Source organism: Diadema antillarum, unplaced genomic scaffold, assembly GCF_040938485.1.
Source record: "Diadema antillarum isolate AM-2024a unplaced genomic scaffold, OU_Dant_1.0 seq00001104_RagTag, whole genome shotgun sequence".
NCBI classification, from domain to species: Eukaryota; Metazoa; Echinodermata; class Echinoidea; order Diadematoida; family Diadematidae; genus Diadema; species Diadema antillarum.
The window spans coordinates 667,677-690,373 of NW_027271920.1; the positions used below are offsets into that span (position 1 = coordinate 667,677).

Below are 22,697 nucleotides of genomic sequence, written 5' to 3' on the forward strand. Positions count from 1 at the left end.
AACAACTGTAATAGGGGGTTATTTTGCTGTCTTCCCTTCCAAAAGCCTGTGATTGGGGGGGGGGGGTATAATTTTGATGACATCTCATATAAAAACCCATGATTGGGGGTCAAAATCCTAACTCATTTCCATTCTTGAAGGGGGTATCTCTAATAATCTGGAGCAAGCGTATGTGAATGGTTGACTGCCTGAGTGGGGTGAGGGGGTTGGGGTAATGACAGGAGAAGCAAATACAGAAGCAAAATCCAGTGATGAAACAACCCCATATATCTTGCCTTTGAAATATAGTAAGAGTTGGCACATGCTCTCTAGATTTTACTGTTAATGGCCCGAATTCACAAAGGTGGTACAATTGAAACCATGGTTTGAACCATGGACAATTTATATGGAGCGCCAAGTGTCGCATGGCCTATTTCGTTATGATATCAGTCATTTCGTTGATGAAATGTTCATTTCATTGACGAAATGACTGACTTCGTAACATACGACACTTGGCGCTCCATACGAATTGTCCATGATTTAGACCATGGTTTCAATTGTACCACCTTCGTGAATTCGGGCCAATAGGTCTATAGATTTTCTCCAACCAGCTGTTTTTTTTTTTTGTTTTTTTTTTTCTGTAGAGATTACCCAATGATAACTTTCACTTCCAGGAATGTATTTCACCTTGTATGCAATGCCCTCATTCTCTGCATTTTTCTATGTGTTCAGGTGTCCTTCACCCCCTCCCCCTTCTTTTTCCTTTTGTTTGTTTGTTTTTTGTCATAATCAGCCCATTGCTTGTGCTGGAACACAACAGTTTGCCAATAACAGTAAATCTGCTCATCCTTCTTGCTGGCAAAGTGAAATGTAATGGAATGATTTAAGGGCATTAGCTGCTATACTTGTGATGTTCCTTGTTATTCAAATGCACTTTCAAGTGAAAGGTCGTACGACATGCAACACAGTTCAGGGTGGGGGAGCTACTTACAGCTGTATACAGGTGTTTGCTTGCGGCACATATGCTGTATAAGGTTGCAGGTGTTCCAAAGTGATATGATTCATTAAACAAAAATAGTTGGGTTTATTGTTGTTGATTTGTGTGATTTGAACTTCCCTACAATGATGAGTGGTATGCTGCCTTCCACCATGAAATCACATCTTCCATCTAGGATGATAGTATTGTTCCATTAGTAGCGGCAAGTTACCGTTTTTGACGTAGCTAACAGACGTGCTGTAGATAGGAGAAAAAATAGGTGGGATTACACATCTCAAGAAAGGCATTTGAGTGTCCTTGGGCACTTCTAACCAAAGATTCTTGTGTTAGATTCTCCAGATGTATTAAACAGTAAAGTATTATCAGTGTGAAGAAATAGTTTGACACGTAAACAGTTGTTTTTAAATGCCTTCATAAGTATGTTATTTGGCTTGAATAAGCTCTCCTCATGGGTGGCTCAGGAGGGGAAAGGGGTATTTCAGGTTGTGCGACATCTGTGGCAACCAAAGTAATCTGTCACGCTCTCTACTGAAGAGAAGGTGTTAATGATACAATATACTGTAAAAGTGGATATTTTAGCTCAACTTATTTTTTTGCGCTCGGCTGGGCAAGAAGAGTTTTGCATGTTTTTAATTCCACAGAATTAAAGACATCAACTACTGGAACATATGGGCAGCAGAAATATTTGCGTGGGCTGAGTTTTTATTTTCACGCTCATTTCTGGTTGCGTGAAATGCGTGATAATTTCAACACCGCGAAAAATGTGCACTTTTACAGTACATGTACATGTATATTGATTAAAAATCATTCTTCTTGTCACCAAGACTTATTTAACGTAATATGTAATAGTTATCTGTACACCAGACAATAATATCAAGTGCAAACTTGTAAAAAAACACCACAGAAACAGATGTCTTGAAGACTCTTGTATGCCTGTCCCTATCCTGTTGATTTACAGCTGTTCATTGATTGTAATCGTGATTACGATGTGCATGTCAATCATTTTTAGAGTTATGGAATGTTCAGACTACCAATCAGTCTCTCCACTGATCACAAACTGCAAATGACTTCTTGTACTACAGTCATGCCATAAACTCCATGAGACCTGTGTTTGTTATGCAGCTTCAAGCTCACATGCATGCAAGACTGCATGCAAACACTGTTACACACTTGTCTAGTAAGTGCATGGTTTGCCAGCAGAAATGCAGTCTAAAGAGGCTCCATCCCCTTCATGCATTTTAGAGGTCACACCAGTGCAGCAGATTGCAAACCACCCAGGAATTATGATAGAACATAACAAAGAAACATGCTTGAAGGAAGCATGATTTAAATGGCCCGAATTCACGAAGGTGGTTCAAATGAAACCATGGACAAAAACCATGGAGCACCAAGTGTCGCACGGAATATTTCGTTACAAAATTGGTCATTTCGTCAACAAAATGACTTATTTCGTTAACAAAATTATTTTGTGGACGAAATGTTCATTTAGTTACAAAATGTTGTCATTTCGTCACAAAATAATAATTCCATCGACGAAATGACTGATTTTGTATCGAAATATTCCATGCGACACTTGGGGCTCCATGGTTTTTGTCCATAGTTTAAACCATGCTTTCATTTATACCACCTTCGTGAATTTGTGCCAATGTGTTTTCAGACTTACATAAATTGCTGGATTATAGCATGAAACATTTCTAGACACTTTCAGTGAACAACTTCTTTTGTCAATCTGAAGGGCTCAGTGTGTACAATTTTTACAATGGAAATAGCAATTTGAAAACAGGGCATGTCTCGATTAGAATGGGATGAAGTTTCAGTGAGCAAAAAATGTGTTTTAGGGAGCGAGGAAGGAAATTAATAATTCGATCATCTGGAGCAGTTACAATATATTGTGTAATTACATCCTGACAGTGTCACTGATGTGATTGTTGTTACAATTTCCTACTGTAACATGTTACATGGCAAAAATTTAATTTGTATACATGCGTTATTCCGTCACTAACAGAACTCCAAAATGCCAGACACAGCAAATGGTTTGCCTTATTGGTATAAGGAAGTTAGTGCTGTGTCTTGCTTTTGCCCCCCTGACTACTTAAAAGTTGGAACTTGAAAATATTACAGAAATTTGGAATATCATGTGAAAGCGAAGCCATTCTCACTTGCAGCCGTATTCGGTGTAAGAGTAGATTTAAAGGAGATGTGACATGATTGTTTGGATGCCATCTTTTATTTATTCAATAGTTGTTTGTGCATTGACTCTTCACGATTTCCTTCAGGGAAACGGCATTCATATGGAGTAACACTTGATAAGTTTATAACATCTTCTTGTTACACATGATGCATGACTGCATGAGAGTGATTTTCTATCCTTGTTATTTTAATTAAGACCCTTGATGTTTAAACAAAATATACGTCTGGTTTCTTCAGGAAATTTGCGCCAACAAGGGAATTGACTCATAACAAAGGGGACAAGCTAACGTTGAGCTCATCCTCATCATATGGTGCATGTGCCATATCTTGATAGTTATAAGGAGAGGGATTTCCAATAAAAGCAGTAAGAGAAGTGGTACAGATGCTCTTCCATAACTTGCACAATATGCATGTAGGGTTAGAGGCAGTAAAACCATCAGAAATGGTACGGGTAGAACTGCAGGAATTAAAAAAAAAATCACAGTGCATTTGGGAATAATGAAAATGTATGCTTGTTGTTTTTTTTTTTTTGATGGGGGTGGGGCATGAGGGAAGGTTGGCTTTTGTCTGTGTCTTCATGCCTCATGTATTACAGCACCTCTAAATGTTTATGGTAAACTTAGTGTCCAAAGTACATCCAGTATGGAGAATCACTTGCCATCTCTGTACGGAGCCATTTGATGCTGTTGACAATGAACGCTTCTCTAGTTCTCTTCTTTAGTTTGTGTTTTTTGTTGTTTTATTTTCCGTTTCTGTTCTGAAAGCTTCCTTCTCTTCCTTTATGAGCTCATGAGGTAGTTTTATTTTTATATTATTTATGAGAATCTGAAGGCGAGACATCGTGTAGGGAGTGAAAAGAATTTTTGTGCTTGTTACGTGTTTGAAAGGCTGTCTGATGCGAAAAAAAAAGTATTAAAAAAATGGAGAAACATCTGAAAAACTGTGTGTGTCATCTTTGTCATGCGTCTATCCATGTAGAAGTAGAAACAAGATTTTAATGCTGTATTCGGCATATATTCAGTGAGTCAAATTTTTCTTGAATCAGGACTTCAAGTGGTTAAATTTGCAATTGTGGAGCACAGTACTGAACAGAGAAATGTATGTGTGCATGTCACCGTCATGTCGGGATCAGAGTTCATATTTTTGTGTGTTTTCAAATTTGCAATTACACCCGATTCGCAAAAATAAGAGCCTTATGAAACATTTAGCGTATACTGTAATTCATATGCTGGAAGCATCTTTCAACATGACTCATTAAAAGAAAATCATACAGCTGTAGAGAATACATTCCAATACAAGTAAACATTACATCAGTCATATACTAGTACTAGCCATACTGTGTCCCATTAACAACATACAATGTATTTACAGATGGTCTACTGCGTTGATTTTTAGAATTTGAATTGGTCTTTAATCTATTTCATAACAATTTCGTTTTCGTGGAGAAAAGCGTGAGTAATTTCCGAAAGGCAAGTGAAATGCAACCTCCTGATTAGTTACAGCTTTCATAAAGACACATTTCTGTGACTCAAAATCATAACTTGGCCAACTTTAGCTGTATTATGATGATAAAATTGATGGACATTGAAAAAAAAACAGAGCAAACATACTTTGGCATACAGAAGTTTGAAAAATATACCCTCTACCATAGTTTTTCGAGATATCTTTGAGCAAATGCCACCATGCTATCAAAAACCCATTCCAAAAGATAGTACATGTACATTGTATTGTGTTGTTTTCTAAACTGCACCAGGTATGGGCCAAAAATGAATGACTATGATAGATCTAGTAACCTAAAGATGCTACCTCTTTTGGAAGCATATATTCTACAGTCACATTCATTTTCAGTCGAGATTTTTTTTTTCTGCCACTTCTAACTTTACACAATATCAGGAGACACTATTGGGATGGAGGACTATGGGTTCAGATTTTTCACGAGTAGAGATATTGTATACAGTTTGACCTCGATTATCCGGCCATATCGGGACCGGCGCTCATCCGGATAAGCGAATTGGCCGGATATGGGAGACACAATGTTAACGTATATAGCTGTCGTCCAAGCTGCCGTCCCAGTGCACTGGCAGCTAGGCAGGTAGCGTACCCCGCAACGGTGGTGATGACTGCTTACTTTTACGATGATAATGTGGTGTGAATTTATGTTTGTTCTGTCGGGAATATTGTAGGTAAATCATGTGAGTTTTGTAGAAATTTTGATTGAGTTTAAAATCACTGTTTTTTCTCAATTTTTGGATGAAAAAAAAAAAGTCCTTCACTGCCTGAACGCGTCCGAATAATAGAGATTTCCGGATAAAAGGAGGCCGGATAATCGAGGTCGAACTGTATCCTCCAGAATGGAAAACTACCCGACACAGTGTATATGAATATATTGCCAGGGAGGTGGAAGGTATCTTGCATCCTCACTGATAATATGTATACTGCATATATGTGCACACAAATACTTGCAAGTCTAATCTCAATGATCACTGGGAACAGAAGCATAACAACTTTAATCCAGATTGCATAAATTGTCCACCCTCTGAATACATGTATATCACATGGAACTCCTCAGGCTACAACCCTTAATTTGACTTTTAACTGGGCATCATCATACAATTGTACTTGTAGGTAAATCATACACAATATATGCAGGTGTGTGTGCATGTATGCAGGTAATTTACGAGTGATGCATTTATTTTAGAGAAAGAGAAGATTTTTAAGTGAGAAAAAAAAAATGACCCATTCAAATGTTGAAATCAGAATGAAGTCACTAACAAGTGCTGGTGTAGTGGAAGTGGTTCCTGGCGGGATTCTTATCTGTCTACTTTTTATAGCTGTAGTTGAAACATTCTTTCTGATTGAAAATTAGTGCAATTTAAAAAAAAAAAGGATGTGAAACAAGAGAGGAACTTAAAGGAATGATATAGGCCTAGGTAATCGGTTTAGATCGCGACTCAGCTTTTAACTTCGTGAGATGATTAGAAACCATTTTTGTGATTCTTACTGAAATTTATGTTCAATGAAAATTGGTTTTGAAATATCTGAGATATCCAAAAACTAAGAAAAAACCCATCCCAATTATTACACCTGTTATAGGATTGCTTCGATTTTAATATTTCCAGCCATTTCGAAACTAATGTTCATAAAAAACAACTTTGAATTCCTTTTAGAATTGTTTGCTTTTTCACATATAGTTCTCCTTATCTCTCTCTCTCTCTCTCTCGATCTCTCTCACACACACACACACACTTTTTTTTTGTTTTCAGTGATCTTTTTATTAATTCCATTTCCTTTGAGAATATAACAATTCAAAAAAAAATACACACATTCTACATAACATCTGTCATAAATCATGTAGATATTCCTACAGTTATGAGACATAATCCATAATCCATAAAACAAGAATAATCATTCAATTCATTTTAAGGCAGATATCAAACAGAAGAGAGGAAATAGAATGAATTATCCGATCATTCCTTTTTAACTACAAAACAAACAAGCAGAATATATATATGCATTTGTGAGCAATTTAGCCAAACACTAAAAAAACAGGAAATGAAATTTCTATTATATCAAAAGAACGATGACAACAACAACAACATAAACCACCCTCATTCCCACCTTTCCACCATACCCAACCGTCAACTACTCATAACTTTAAACTTTAAACCCCCCCCCCCCTCAAAAAAAAAAAAAAAAAAACACTACACGCACACACACACACACACACACACCCACACCCACACACACACACACACACACACACACACACACACAAGATTGAATCCTAAAGCCCCGTCTCAACCAAAACTTATATCCCTTTAAAATCAGAAAACTAGTACAAGATTCGTAGTACTGTATACCGGTACACCAGTCGCTAGTAGTCCCTGTGTAGGCCTACTACCAATGTACCGACATTATCCCGAGAGCTTCAAACCGATGAGCCAAAAAGAGCTACCTGGTAGTAAAAAAATATACATGTATATACTACATGTAATACTATACCGGTACCGGTAGTAGATCTAGCTGGCCAGCCGCGTTCACGGTCACGGTCGGTTAACTCCCAGGCTGGAAGTCCCAGGCGCTGGCCAGCGGGCGACGACCCCGACGCGACGGCAGCTCCTCTGTTACGTGCGACTAGTGGCTAGACTCTTGTGTGTGTGTGTGTATTGTGATGACTGACCATTACAACGTCATGGCTGGTTCTCGTATGAATAAACGACTCTGTCTGGTAGGGTTGACACTGCTCTCTGCTGCCTTATATGGATGGTTTCGATTGTTGATCTTAACATTTTCATACGACATTAAACCTCGGCCAGCCTCATCGATACTAAGATTCTCTAACCAGGTTCCTCATGATGTGGTAAGTAGAATTCTAACCTCAAAATGCGTTGTTTATCAGGCGAGGACGATAACATTACACAACTTTCTTTGTACGGGACTGATGTTTACGCTTATTACGTTCAATCAAGGCAACGGTAAATTACATCATTTAATTTAATAGTCAGTGCAGTGATACGGGAGCTAGGGTCTGATTTTGTATGTTATCATCTTTTTCCATGTTTTTTGTTTTGAAGTTTGAAGTTTAGCATTGTCTTCTTCCCTTTCTTGACTCTACACAATAGAGTTTCAGTTATCAAATAGACTAAAACGTTAAATGTGACAATGACTGTCAATGTCTTAATCTCATCACACTAACTGTATTTAGGCCTTGACTGTCTTGTTCTATATGTCAGACAAATATAAAAACAATAAACAATAAACAAATGTAGAATTATAGGTGAGTGAAATCATGTCAAAAAGACTTTGCCTAGGGTAGGGGCTACAAGAATATAGCATGATGAATCATTCTAGTGTATTAAAATGGGTTAGTCAAATACTGGTTAGTGATTGGCTAAACAGAGTCACGTGATGGAGGTACATTCGTTACGTTCGCCCATGGGCGAACATTCTTGGTAATGTTCTCCCATGGGAGAACATTTTCACGTAACAAATGACAGAAGGCCTAGGTCCGGCCACCCACGCGCGCACGTAAGTGAATTATTTGGCTCTGCGCGAGCGAGCGATCGAGCGCTCTGCATTCATGCTGGTGGTTGCAAAGATTGTACACTGTAACTACAGCCCAGTCGCTGTGTAGCGCACTGCGTATTAACGGCGTCTGGTCGGGCTACGCTAGCTACGCATAAGTACACTGAATCTCTGCGATCTGGTGGTTAAACATTGACGTATTTGACCAACCCATAACAGATGATGACTTTTGTTGTCGGGAACATGTACCAAACGTTCCACCCTCAGGGTTTGAAATGCTATTATAACCTCCCTCAATAGCATTTCAAACCCTTCGGGTGGAACATTCGGTATGTTCCCTCCCCCGCCAGTCATCTTGATGGTTTCTTTGCCAGCTTGTGTGACATATAAGGCCTAGACCTAGTCATAGACTCGAGGTCTATAAACGTGTTAGACCCTGTGTTACGCATCCATTATAGGAGAAATATCTATGTAGGGGTAATATCATTGTTTCTTGGTGTTAAAGGTGCATAGTCCCGGTAGTGTAGAGGGTGCTGTTGATGATACTGCCGATCACCGTTAGCATTGATACGAAGATTACCGAAGTTGAGCTGTAATCAAGAGTAAAGTGCGTACCGTAGGTGTTGCTAAGTAACGTTGCCTTCGTTGTCTTCTCTGCGCATCGCGCAGTCTGTAGTAATGCCAGGGTGCGTGCATATGTGCTTCTTATTATGACATCACAAAAGAAGTTTGCTAAAGCTGTCATCCCCCTCAGCCAAATCAAGAGCAGAACTATGATCGGACCACTGGCTACAGTGAATCGGACTTCTTCAGACTCGGGGAAGTGGGCCATAGCGTAAGCGCTAAAGAGGAGTCGATAGCGTAGGTCTCTATAGGAAACTTGCGCCGTGCGCCTGGGTACGCATTTAACTGAAACACCAGGACCATGCACCTTTAAACGTGATTATGCCACCTGCTTGTTCACAAAATACATGTATGGACATCTTTTTATACATGTACTATGGTCTGGTGCCATTATTTTACCTACAAGGCCGGAAGTGGAATGGAATATGGCACCCACAAGACCATAGATATTTTCAAATCTGTATTGTGAGAACACGCAGGGGTAACAATTCAATCTTTTCATGTGCAGATCTAGATCTGGATAAATTCTGCAGTGTAATCTTTTGTGTACATGCACAGCTGTGATTGAATCATTATGCAATGTGGAAAATATTCAGGGATGGATATAGCAAATGTGCGCAAATGTCAAGAGCAGTGCAAAATATGAAAACAAAATATGGGTAATATTCAGTTATGATGGTCTTATGTATTTTGTGACTTAGAACACAGGAAGTACAGGATTTTATTGATTTGACCACTAAGACTACAGAATTTATGATCACTAAATGATGAATTCATGGCTGTCTTCCTCCAGGAATGGTACCAGAAGGAGTGCGCTGGTTCCAGTGAGGAAAAGCTTGGTATTGCAAGTCTAGAAGACTACAGATTGCGATGGAAGGTTGCCCAGCATCCAGACTGCATGTATGTCCTCAATCAAGATTTTTATAAGGAGCATGCAACAACTTTTTTGTTTTTCTTTCTTTTTCTATTTGTTTGATAGTGCATGCTTTATTTCAAGATATAACTGTTCAATCATTTCCAAAGGTTCATAGTCAAACATCAGAGATTTATGCTCTAATTCTTCAGTTCATGCAGTGATATTTGCCACACTCTTTGGTATCCAGAGCAATACAAAATGCTGTGGAAAATATATGATATAAATGCCAGGTGTCTCCTTTCATATCGTTCTGAGTGCCACCACTGGTTAGGGCAAATATGTATGTGTTTGCATCATGGAATGAAAAAAAAAAAAACCCAACGTAACAATGTAAAGCAATTCACCAGCATTTCTTTGTTCTATGGCCTTTACTTTATTTTTTTTCTCGTTATAATGTCTTTTGCAATTGATTGATATTACACCCTAAATTATGGAATCCCTCATCAGAACGGTGTACCACAAGTTCCAGGATATCTACAGTGTCAGTCGGAGATCAGGCCAGCTTGTTATTCCTGAAACATTCCAGACCAAAGTGCTGAAGTGGCTTGGCAATGACGAAGAGCTGTTTAAGGAAACTAAGTTGCAGGTAAGACGTCAAAGTCAGCTAGAACCTTTGCTTGTTACCTGTGAGGAATGGTTTAATTTGTACAGATATATTACAGCCTGTTCCCATGACCATTCTGTTAATAGGATAGTTTAAAAAAAATACCAATGAATAAAGAAATTTTAAAAAAGCAATGGTGAAAATTTTGAAGTTAAACAAAATTATGCTAACGGTACTCACCAATAGAATAACAGAACAGAGGGTTTTGTTGTTGTTATTGTTTTTTTGCTATGCCAGGCATATTACATAAAAGTGGTGTCCGTTTGAATGCCAGTAACATGCTTTGCCAGGTATCCATTTGTCATGACAGCAATGTCAAAATCACATGACCATAACAAGCCATTTAGGGACAACACAAAAATTACCTGATCTAGATGTTGAATTGGCACTACTAGTGAACAGGCGTTAAGACAGGAGACTGTACATGGAAATCATCATCCGGTTTTGGTTTGTTCTTTTATCAGCTGATGCTCCAAAAGTAAAATTTGGTAATTTCTTGCATTGTGGCACCTTCTGCATCCAGCAATACTAACACACTAATTGTGCCCATAATGTAAGTTGACAGCTTTGAAACAGTAAACAATTCTATACTTTTAAGATTAAATATTGTCCAACCGACAAAATCTCCATGCTCATCTCATTGGTCGTTATTTGTAGGTTTGTTAATGGTATTCATGATATGCCTGCTCTCAAAGTTCTCGTTTGAATGGCAGAGAGTGGCACACCCTTTAACACCAGGCTGAGGTGTAGCAGTTGCTGTTACAGCAAAATTGTTTAATGCTGCCCCCAGTGGCAGTAGTGGCACAGCTGAATTGCGACTCCTTCCCCTTCCACCTCCCCCCCCCCCCAAAAAAAAAAAAAAAAAAAAAAATTGCTAATGTTGAATTGCTCATATGCTTTGTCTGCCCAGTTTATTACGTCCATCTTCAATCGGTACACCCATGAGAGTGCCATCTTCAACCCCCTGAGGTCCAAGAGACCGGGAGTGAGCGGCACTGCTGAGGAGCAGGATGAGTACGTGGAGAGCTTGGTGGGGCAGTCTCAGAACTGTGACCTGTGTGACTATAAATTGTGAGCATTTAAGGTGTATGTGCTTCTCACCTTCCCTTTCCAATCCCTTCTACCCTTTTTACCTTGCTCTGAAATCCCAGACTTGCTCGGATTAACAGTTGTAGACACTACTTTGTTGTTGATTTTGTGTGTGTGTGTGTGTGTATGGGGGGGGGGGGTGAGGGTGGGGGTGTAGCCTTAAGGTTGTAAAGTGCTTCCTCCGTGGCCAAAATGAAGAAATATTTAATAACAAAACTATAATTATAATGCATGTATACATGCATGTTGAAAAAAATAAATCATTTTGCTAATGACAAAATATTGAAAGGACAAGTACTCCAGCTCCTAATGAGAGATTCCATCATGCTTTCACTGTCAGTAAAACTTCAGAGGATACCTTTGGGAGGATAGAATCGAAGCATGCGGTGACTGCCGCCAACACCTTCAAGTACGACGCCTTCCATGCCCTCATCATCCTCAAGACTCACCATCCTCTCAGATTCACCGAGGAGCAGTTCACCGACATGTTTGATGTCACCATGGCATGGTGAGTAAAATGTGTGTAATCGCTTTCGACAGACATAGATAGTGCCACTTCTTAAGGGTCACACCTTGTGTATAGTAAGTTTGATTTCAGTGTGTGACATCTGTGATGTTCTTCTCTTGTTTTTATTAAAATAAATATTACCGATGATTGTTCAATTCTAAACTCATGCTTGTATTCATGGTTAGAATGCCAGCATGTGCCTCCATGTTTAATGACAAAGTGTCATGTTTCTCTTTTATATCAACTATTCTTAGTGATTCATTCGTCTGAGGTTAAAATTCATATTGAACCCCCCCCAAAAAAAAAAAAAAAAAAAAAAAAAATGGTTGCAACCACTTAATTGTGCCATTACAAATTACCAGCAAACCAAACCCCTGTGGATTGGTACAGTAGTGAAATAATGATTTTTGTCTGTCATGTAAAAATGTCTGAAGAGTTTTTTATGCTTCACAGTGTAATTAGAAGACAAACATGAGTGCAATATATATAAATATATCACATTATATAATATATAAGATGCAGTAGAAATCTGCCATTTCGTTGTATTATTTATTACTTCATTTTTTTTTTAGAACTGCACCCAGGATTACCAAAAAAATGGATGACAGTAATTTTTAGTGCTTTATGGAAGAAATTTTGTTGCAACAATGATCTCGACAGTGCAATAGCATCATGACATCAGTCCTTATCACACACACCATACATACATACACCAGTGATCTCAGTGTCACCGACAGACAGCTGCACCACACTATGCATTATGATTACCAATCCACGGAAGATGTAAAATGAGTACTGTCTCAAAGTGGTTTCTTTCGCGGTGGTTTTATTTTCACACTTTTCGCGCTTTGAGGTCGAACCGCTAATTTAACATCACGCGAAAATGTTTTGAACTCGTGGCTTGTACAACGCTGTCATTACCGACCGCAAATTTAAACACACGCGAAAAAGTCCGCACCAATGGAATCCGAGAAAATTTCTGTACGTGAAAGAAACCACTTTTACAGTAATCATCTGACAAGTTTTTGAATTGATATTACCTCATTTTTTAATTACTGTTCAATATTGTAGTAAGGTGTTAAAAATATATATATACAATGTATTTATCAAAAATATTATTGTTATAAAAGTAATTATGATTTCAAAAAAAAAGTCATAAGAGAGTTGGATTGGCATTGCAGGATTGGGATCATTATTGCCAACTGCTAAAATTTGGCTGCAACGGTGGCAGTGTGCTGTGACTGTATATTTTACGAACACAAGATGGCGTTTCACCACACTGCACCTTCGATTATATTGTGACGGTACCCCTGGGTATTACTACAAATGGTGTGGTGTATCATATATGTTATACATGTATGTATGTAAAAATGATATATTTGTATATAAATATATGTTGATATTGATAAACACTGATAGATTTTCTTTTATGGTTGCAGGTTTATGAAGGTGCATACGACAGACAAACAATACCGGTATCCTCACCTGATGTGGGACAACCTACCCAAGGCCAGCGCCAGCCAGATCCACCCCCATGCTCAGGCCAGCATGAGCCCTGTCCGCCACTATGGTAAGTCCACCAAACTAACTCTCTTGCTGTTCCACGTGTAGCTGGGACATCACTAAGAAAATGTGATTTGGATTGGCTCTGTCAAATTTTTGTATACTGTAAATCCTGTGTCTTGAATGTTTTCACGGTTTTCTTTTTTCGTCAGAGGGTATACTTGATTGTCTTTGCACTTTTGCATGTTCAGGTATACAGGTGTGTATGCATTTGTTATCATTTATGCAAAACGTGGGTATAAAGGCCACAGACATCTGACAAAACCACATTGAAGCGTCTGCTGGTTCCTCAGGTGGGAGTTTTGTCAGGGAGGTGTTATAGAATGAGAAGAAGCCAGAATCTCATGGTCTGTGATGTGGAGAAGTTAAGCCCTCTATATATTGTGGGTGTTTTAAGCAGATGCTTCAAAGAAAGAGAGCACTTTTGTTCAAGTAGGCATCATCCCTAAATACATCAAACCTAGTTTGCAGCAGTTCCTTGTCCCTTTCAATTTTTTTCAGCAGCAGTTATGAAGTCTGCAAAGGGACAAGACTTGGAACAAAAGTCATTAAAACAGTTAAATCTTTATTGCAAAATAACTATAAAATGAGATCACTTGAAAGAAGCTTTCATAGACTTGAATACAGAATATACTTCAAAATTAACCACTGAGGATGGTTTGATTTTGCTACCACACACATTTCCCATAGACAACTGCCCGAGTATACTCGGGATTCATCTTCAACAGGTTAAAGGACCTATCTCACTGAAGGAGACATCACCACGGTGTCTTCACATCATTGCCAATAGGTCTCCATAGGTCTTGGCAATGTTGCAGAGATGTCTTTGAGACCAGCTGGAGACTGGAGACTGGAAAAAGTTGTGACTATAAAAACTAGAGAAGCACTCTGAGAGCGCAGACCTCCACCAAGCATGCAGCTCATTTCCATCGCTGATCTTGTTCTTCCATAGAGATATCAGTGATTTCCACCCATACGTACTTATACTATATTTGAGCATGCTGAAAGTGTTTATGATAGTGTGCTGAAAGTCTCTCCATTTCCCAATATAGAAGCCTTTGTTACGTCATAAACCCTCAGCTGCACAGCGCACCTCACCCTAGCAGAAACGCACTTTAGTGCGTGCATGCAAACCTCAAATATGCGCAGCCTGAACTCCCAAGTTCATTGACCCTAACTGCCAAAATATCACAAATCCATCATAAATTTCCCAAAAATTCTCGGATCACTACCAAAAGTTAATCGTTTGTTACTTGTGCCATTCTCAACCTTTCCTGCAAGTTTCATCCTAATCCGTTATCTACTTTTTGAGTTATTTTGCGCACAGACAAACGAACGAACGAACGAACAAACAAACCAACGGTAACGAAAACATAACCTCCTCCCTTGGCGGAGGTAAAAATGAACATGTTCCATTCTCCACAACTCCCCATACATTGGTTTGCCTCGAGGAGATGTTGCGTAGACATCTCCGCAACCAGCAAGACTTGAGTCACCACCAAGTCTCCAGGCTGATGAGATATTCGCTCAGAGGGATGGTATAGTTTCAGTTGAGATGGAACTCAGATTTTGGAACTTTTTTTTGCGAGATGATTGGAAACCTCCCATGAAATAACCGAGCATACAATACTTTGAGGAATTCAAGATTTATTCAAGTTTGATTTTGAAATGGCTGAGATATACAAGAACAAAGTGAAATAAAATAGTCCTAATAGAAAGTGGCTTCCACCTTGTCTTAAAACCTCTTTGTTTTTGGATATCTCAGCCAATTCAGTCTATTTGACAGAAATTTTCCTTTTAGGATTGTATGCTCTTTCATAGTTCAGCAGAGGTTTCTCATTATCTCACAAAAAGTTGGAAACCTGAAACTCCATCTCAACCAAACCTGTACATCCCTTTAAGTATCAGTTTGCAGGCATTTCAGTAAGAAGTGGATGAAGTAAAATCGAATTCAAGATGAATGGTAATAGCAAAAGATTACAAAACAAAAGTTTGGCTTATTTCTTGGTGAGAATATGTTTTGTCTTCTCCTGTTCTTCTCAGGTCTTATGGAGCACATCAGATTGTCTGCCGTGGATTACAGCCTCAAGAATGGAGGACAGAATTACTTCTCAGATCTCATTCAGGTTGTACACTGTCCTTGGTCAGAAATATTGACTAGATTTAATTTACACTTGAATACCTTAAATGAACTCATCTCTGTTATCACCATCATTAATTCAAAGTAATGTAAACTGTACTTGCTGTACCTCAGACTGGTTGGATACTTTAAAAAAAAAAAGAAGTTCAGAAATCTGTGTCTTTTCTTTATTTTCTGAAGTTATAATAGAGTAAGAAAAATGACAACTACAATGGACTCTGGCTATAACGAAGTTCTTGAGACCGGCAGTTTTCTTTCGTTATATCAAAATTTTGTTATAACCGAACAAATGAGCAATAGATATACATAGAGACAATGATATTGCGGCCCAAATTTTTACTTCTTTGTACCCAGAATTTCTTTATAACCGTGTTTGTTATAACGGGAGTGCACTGTAGTTGACAGTAACCAGTCATACAAAGCTTGCATGTAGTAAGAATCATTTGATCACTGCTTTCACTGTGTACTTCTCCTCACTTTATTTTGATTGTTTGTTTGTTTGTTTGTTTGTTTTTTTGGTTTGTTGGTTTTTGGTTGGTTTTTAATCCAGAAACACTGCAACGTTGTGTAGACAGCCCAATTTTGTTTGGAACTGTGTTCACAGAAAATATTGTATAATTTTAAGAGAACAGCCTTAAAAGTTAGCAGTGAAGGCATACTTCTTCAACTGTAGTTTACTTCACACACAATTTGACCAGTTACAGCAGCATGGTTCCTTTCACCCAGTGCTTCTTGTTTTGGTTCCTCCCACACAGTCACACTGTACTTCTTGTTTTTGTATGACATTCCTTACAGCCACTTCCTAGTATTAAACTTGACTGTAATTCTTAATTTTTTTGGACGTGTGATCACGATCTTTAACCTTGTCCCTGATGCACTGTACTCCCACTAGGTCCACAATGCCCTTGGTCTTACTACCAGCCTTGGTGGGGCTACAGCCATTGCATACCTGACTCCCAAAAAGGACCATGAGGTCATGATTGTTAGCAAAGTCTGTGACCAAGACTTTGTACGGTAAGGATGCGCTAGAACTGTTTCAACGCACAACTTTTTTGTCCAACAACAAGTAACATTTTTTATCGAAAAGTCTGTCTAGGACTATTAAATTTTCCCCTCTCCTTCTTCTTGCCCTTGTACATGCAGTTCCTTTTTTCTATACTTGCAAGTGATTAATTACAAATCAACTATTCTTATGGAGAGTTTTAGTATTTTGACAGTCTGTGTTTCACAAAAATCTGTCAACATTTCAAACAATGTTGTTTTTGTGAAGTGTTTCCATTTCTTCTGTGATTCAGAGGCAATTTAAGATCACAAAAAGCTGAAATGGAAATCTTTATTTCATACAAATTGTATTAAAAAACATTGTGAATGTATGAGATTTCTTTTTTATTCCATATCAGACTTACTTACTAACAACCATAAATGACTGTGTGTGACTTGAAAACAAAGTTTACAAGTTTCGGCAATGCAGTGAAGATTGTCCTTTAGATAGTCTTTTAATAGGGCTGTCAAAGCCTCCCTAAATTCTGCAGGATGGATGAAAACTTCGGATAAACTTATGTCAAAAGATTACTGTATATATGCCATATAATAAGCCAGTCAAATATATTTGTGAATCAGGACTTCCAAACAATTTAGGATGCAGTTGAATTCTCAGTTGTGGAGTACAGCAGTGAACAGAGAAATGTGGGAGTGCATATCGCGCTCATGTTGGGATCAGAGTTTATATTTTTGCTGTATATAGAGTATACAGTATATGGAAGCCTCCCTGGTATGGGAATACATTCTTTCTGCAGTTTTTGTGATAAACAAATATTTCCTAGTTTGCTTGTTGGTATCTCCCTGATTTTGATATTGGAATTTTGACAGCCCTTTTTTCATATTTTGTTTTTGGCAGGTTATTGTTCTATACCATAAGGGCATTCATTGATGATATGCAGCTGTATGCCTGGAGTCTGGCTGTATTCCTTCCCAAATTGGTGAGCTTACCAAGTGACATAGATTCCACCTTGTGTTTGTTTGTTTGTTTTGTGTATATGGCTTTTCCCCCCTAGTTAGTAGGTTATGCAACACCAGGAGAGCTGCCAACTAGTATTATTTTACAATCATGAATATTTGTTTTTCCTTTTTCAAAGTCATAATATGATTTATCTTTATTTATTTATTTATTCTTATTTGATAGGCAGTGCTTGAAATGAGCAGTCTGTCCATTCTTAATTCCCCTGAAATATAGAGTGCTGGTCCTACACGTTTGTATATGCACTGATAATCTAGAACTTTGGTTTTTTTTTAGATGTGCTTTTGCTTTATCATTTTTGTTTGTGTCACTGGGTGATTTCAAGTTTGGTGCTAGTGCTAGTGCTAGTGCTATCTCAGCACGAGCACCGGCGATAAAACTGAACTTGAAATCACGTCAGTGTTGGGAGTTGACCTCAAAATTATGACGTATTTCCGGTAGTTGGTGCTGGGCTTGGTGTTGAATGTTGTCTGCTGAACCGAGCTCCGCCGTTTGTGGTAGCGATTTACGTGCTTTTTCCCCTCTAACACTAGCCCCTAGGGATTATCATTTTCTTCATTTCAAGTTCGGTGCTCGTGTTAGCGTTGACGTGCGAGACCCGTATTCACTTCCATATTATTATAGATGCACGTTTTACGTTCAAAGTCTATGCTAATGCAGTGGTCTCCCACGTAAAGAACACAAACACTCCAGACATGGCTATATAAATCTGAGCCTGGGAGCAAAATTGAGATAGTTGTATTTTGAGGAATGGATGAAATTTGTGGCATTTTAATCCGTCTTCCTCACTATGTGCCTTAACCTGTTGAGGACGGACTGATTTTGCCACAACATACATTTCCCATAGACACCTGCCCTAGTATACTCGGGACTCATCCTCAACGGGTTAAACTAAGCAGTTTTGGCTATATCTTTCAACATTTGACTGTAATCACGCGCCATCACTTTTTCCGTCGCACATTTCCCATGGAGCTCGCGGTGCTGTGATTCCAACGCCTAGTGCTGGTGATCCATAATTTTGATCGGTATCGCTTCGTTAATCTGACCATCGGTGTTGGAGCTCTATATAACGCTGTTATTTTGGAGCTAGCACTAGCATTAGCACTAGCACCAAACTTGACATCACCCACTGTCTTTCATACAAAATACTGTCATTGAATGTCAAAACTTTCACATCAAAATTTTTTTAGTAATGTAGATCTTACTTCAACAAAGTTTTTAATGATATTTGCATGTTTACAATTGGAAAATAAAAGAATAATTTTGCACTTAATACGTACACCTTTAAGGTGTGTTATTTTGTTTTGTTTTTCCTGAAATATATGATTGCCCTAATAAGGCACCAGACAATTTTCTCTTTCTCTTTCCACATACTGTAAAAGTGGATATTTTCGCTCTCAGCTAGGTAGGATGAGTTTCACATGTTTTTAATTCTGCGGAATCCAGACATTGACTACTGGAACATATGGCGAGCAAAAATATGCGCATGCTTTTATTTTTCGCCCTAGTTTCTGGTTGCGTAAAATTGCCAAAAATTTCAACACTATGAAAAATCCACTTTTACAGTAATAGATAATTGTATTGTATTTGCTGTTATTACTGCAGGAGCCATATACCACCCCTGGAGCTGAAGATATTCCTGCCATAGCTAGAATCATCAGTAGAGGGCCTCTCACAAGTCCAAGAAGTGACATCAGCAGTATGGAGCTGTTTGCAGTGAGTTGTGTTAAGCGTTGGCAGGGCTATCTGCAAGGGCATATTCTTTCTGCTTCATAGTACGTATGCTGTAGAACCAGCAACATTCGCGGCAGGAAACTTTTGCAAGTTGGAGCCGATGACCTTTTTTGAGGCATGGAAGCTTTGCAAATTACCACTGGCATTTAATGCATTGTGTAGACAAAACCTTTCATGTGCATTCTATTTCTGTGAATCTTGGCTCATCGAGAAACTCACTTAAAGTTTCATGCATGTCAAAATTTCTGATGTTACAGTACATTGCAGTATGTTGTGTACAGTGGATGTCATTTGTGATCAGCTGCATCAATGAATTGTCTGTTTATGTGTGCATAGGTATGCTCTGATGGTGGACATGCCTAAATTCATCGTACAGGCTTCAAACTGTATTTTACCTTTCCAGCTGTAGAGTTTTTAGAAGCTGTCAGGGAGTAATGTTATGAGATCGGAGCTATTGTTTGTGTCATAACAAAAACTTCTGTAATGTTCCATTTTTTCATATCTTGTCAATAGGCATCCAACGTGAATGTGGACCCCTTCACTGTAATAGAGCACATCAAAAAATCAGTGGAGCTGAAGGGCCACCTGCAAGCGGCGGACCTCAAGAAAATTGCCGAGCGGAAGGAGCGCCTCAAGCAGGAGATGGATGAGCTGGAGAAACAGGAAGAGGAGCTGGAGCAGAAGGAACAGCAGGAGAAGGAGGAGATGGAGAGAGAGGCTGGAGACCCAGAGGGGGGCGGAGATGCGGCGGTTGTCGGGATTCACGGGGCGCAGGGCAAGGAAGAGCCAGTTGTAGGGGCAAATCCGCCACTCCCAGACCCCCTGGCGCAGAATCTAATAGATGAGCATCTCATCGAAAATGGTGATGCGGATGCAGCCGAGAAGGAAGAGGGAGGAATGGAGAAAAGAGCAGCGGACGAAGCAGAGGGCGTCGGCCTCGCCAAGGGGGACAATGAGGACATTGGAGGCATCAATGGGGAACTGGTGGAGCGGAGGGATACCATGAGGAGAGTGGATTGGCCTGGCAAGGTGGAGGCAGGGGCCAGAGAAAATGGAGATGATACGTGAGACCGGGGCATGTGACAGACTGTGATGGTGTAAAGTGTTGTGAAGCCATGAACAGAGAAGGGGACAGCATCCTGTCGCATCGGAGGAGAGAAAATTCACTGTTCATCCTTCTCAAGAGGTACTACATGTTTTAGGTAAGACATTGTGTTAAAGGCAGTCCAAAGTTTGGTGATTGATTCAATGATAGGACGTAAGAAAAATACTTTAATGGTGTTGTCCTGTTGCTCTTTTCAAAAAGTGACAAAGCAAGAGAGTAATGCACTTCTGCAAACATTTGCATAGTGTGCAGATCAAGAGGAGTTGACTTAGAAGTCCACACCATGTTCAAACTAAAATGATTGAAATCAGACACAGAAAATGATAAAAGTATCATCAAGATTGGTTTCACAATGAAAGCATTCTTAACCCGTGCCATACTGAATTCTGAAATGGCCATAGACTTAAAGCGCAGGCCACTAGGTTCCCATAAAGAATGGGTTAAATGTTAGATTTTTACTTTTTCACAGAAAGTGCAACAATCACATCTATGATTTTCATACTCCAACAGACCAGGATATGAGTGTTGGCTATTTGCTAAATCATTGTCCCGAGAATTAATTGTATCATTATTTTATGCACATTATTAAAGGGAGAGTTGTATTAAAGGTGACAATGGTGTCACGTCTGTAACCAAAACCAGTACTTTGAAAACATGTCATGCTATAAACTTCCATCATCTTCTCTCTATGGCCCAAATTCACAAAGATGATTTTAACCTGGTTTAAACCTAGACCATGGTACAAGTTTAGACCATGGTCTAAAAGAAGCATGAAATGGGCATAGCTTTGATATGCACACATCAATGCACGTTTTATACTGAACAAATGGTAGCATACACAATCTGCAGATTGTATTTACGTTAAACAAAATTTGCATAAACCATGGTTTATTCGTAAATTCGGGCCTATATGTTCGTTTAGATGAGACTTTGCCTAGTCTGTTGGTCTTATTGAAGTCAAATTGAATATGATGTAAGGTGATTGTAGTTATGGGAAATTAATGCTCTGAAGCAATACCAGTATGGTAAAAGGTACTTAAAGCTTTGCTTGTGTTGACTGGTCAATACCAAGCATGCTACTATACAGTAAAAAAAGGTTGAATGTGTGATGATGTAGCTATTATTTACCTGTGGCAAGCTTGGATTATGTGAATCTATGCAATACCTATTGATGTACATAGGGAGTTGTTCTCATGTCTCAGATTTAAGTAGTACTAAAGGAAATTTCAACAAAGACAATTTTTTTTTGACGAATATTTGTACACATTTTTGTCCCCGCCGAACGAGTTCGAGCAGGGGACTATGAAACGGGCTCCGTCCGTCTCTCTGTCTGTGCGTCCGTGTGTGATCAAAATGTTCAATTTGCTACTTCTCTGTCATTTATGAGCCAATTTTGATTCTGTTTGCTTTATATGATAGCACTACATGGGAGCTTTGAAACTTCTACACAGAATTTCAGTTGTGACCTTTGACCTTGACCTTTGACCTATATTGTACATTTTGCTTCAAAATGTTACTCCTTCGCCATTTCTAACCCGATTTCGATTCCGTTTGCTTTATGTGATGGCACTAGGTGAGGGCTTCAAGACTTCTACACAGAATTTTGACCTTTGACTTCTTTGACCTTTGACCTTGATTTTTTACCTATATTGTACATTGGCTACAAAATGCTACTCCTTCGCCATTTCTAACCCGATTTCAATTCCGTTTGCTTTATGTGATGGCACTAGGTGAGGGCTTCAAAACTTCTACACAGAATTTTGACCTTTGACTTCTTTGACCTTGATTTTTTACCTATATTGTACATTGGCTACAAAATGCTACTCCTTCGCCATTTCTAACCCGATTTCGATTCCGTTTGCTTTATGTGATGGCACTAGGTGAGGGCTTCAAAACTTCTACACAGAATTTTGACCTTTGACTTCTTTGACCTTTGACCTTGATTTTTGACCTATATTGTACATTTTGCTACAAAATGCTACTCCTTCGCCATTTCTAACCCGATTTCGATTCCGTTTGCTTTATGTGATGGCACTAGGTGAGGGCTTCAAAACTTCTACACAGAATTTTGACCTTTGACTTCTTTGACCTTTGACCTTGATTTTTGACCTGCATTGTACATTTTGCTACAAAATGCTACTCCTTTGCCATTTCTAACCCAATTTCATTTCCGTTTTCTTTATGTGATGGCACTAGGTGAGGGCTA

The 22,697-nt window shown here is 38.9% G+C and overlaps 1 protein-coding gene across 1 annotated transcript; it reads left to right on the forward strand.

The window, feature by feature from the left end:
- Nucleotides 1-7,358: 7,358 nt before the first annotated feature.
- LOC139743735 (uncharacterized) lies at nt 7,359-20,687 on the forward strand. Its single transcript, XM_071654186.1, has 11 exons — nt 7,359-7,526; nt 9,609-9,715; nt 10,179-10,317; nt 11,246-11,406; nt 11,765-11,932; nt 13,372-13,502; nt 15,539-15,621; nt 16,528-16,649; nt 17,533-17,614; nt 19,258-19,368; nt 19,900-20,687. The coding sequence occupies exons 1-11, from the start codon at nt 7,359-7,361 to the stop codon at nt 20,452-20,454; spliced, it is 1,827 nt and encodes a 608-aa protein (XP_071510287.1). The 3' UTR covers nt 20,455-20,687.
- Nucleotides 20,688-22,697: the final 2,010 nt, after the last annotated feature.

What these genes read in the sequence shown, in the direction of transcription:
- LOC139743735 (XM_071654186.1), top strand. Translation starts at nt 7,359, where the DNA reads ATGGCTGGTTCTCGTATGAATAAACGACTCTGTCTGGTAGGGTTGACA. An exon ending in ACTTCTCAGATCTCATTCAG is followed by an intron (nt 15,622 to 16,527) that starts GTTGTACACTGT and finishes TACTCCCACTAG; the next exon opens with GTCCACAATGCCCTTGGTCT. An exon ending in GCAGTATGGAGCTGTTTGCA is followed by an intron (nt 19,369 to 19,899) that starts GTGAGTTGTGTT and finishes TCTTGTCAATAG; the next exon opens with GCATCCAACGTGAATGTGGA.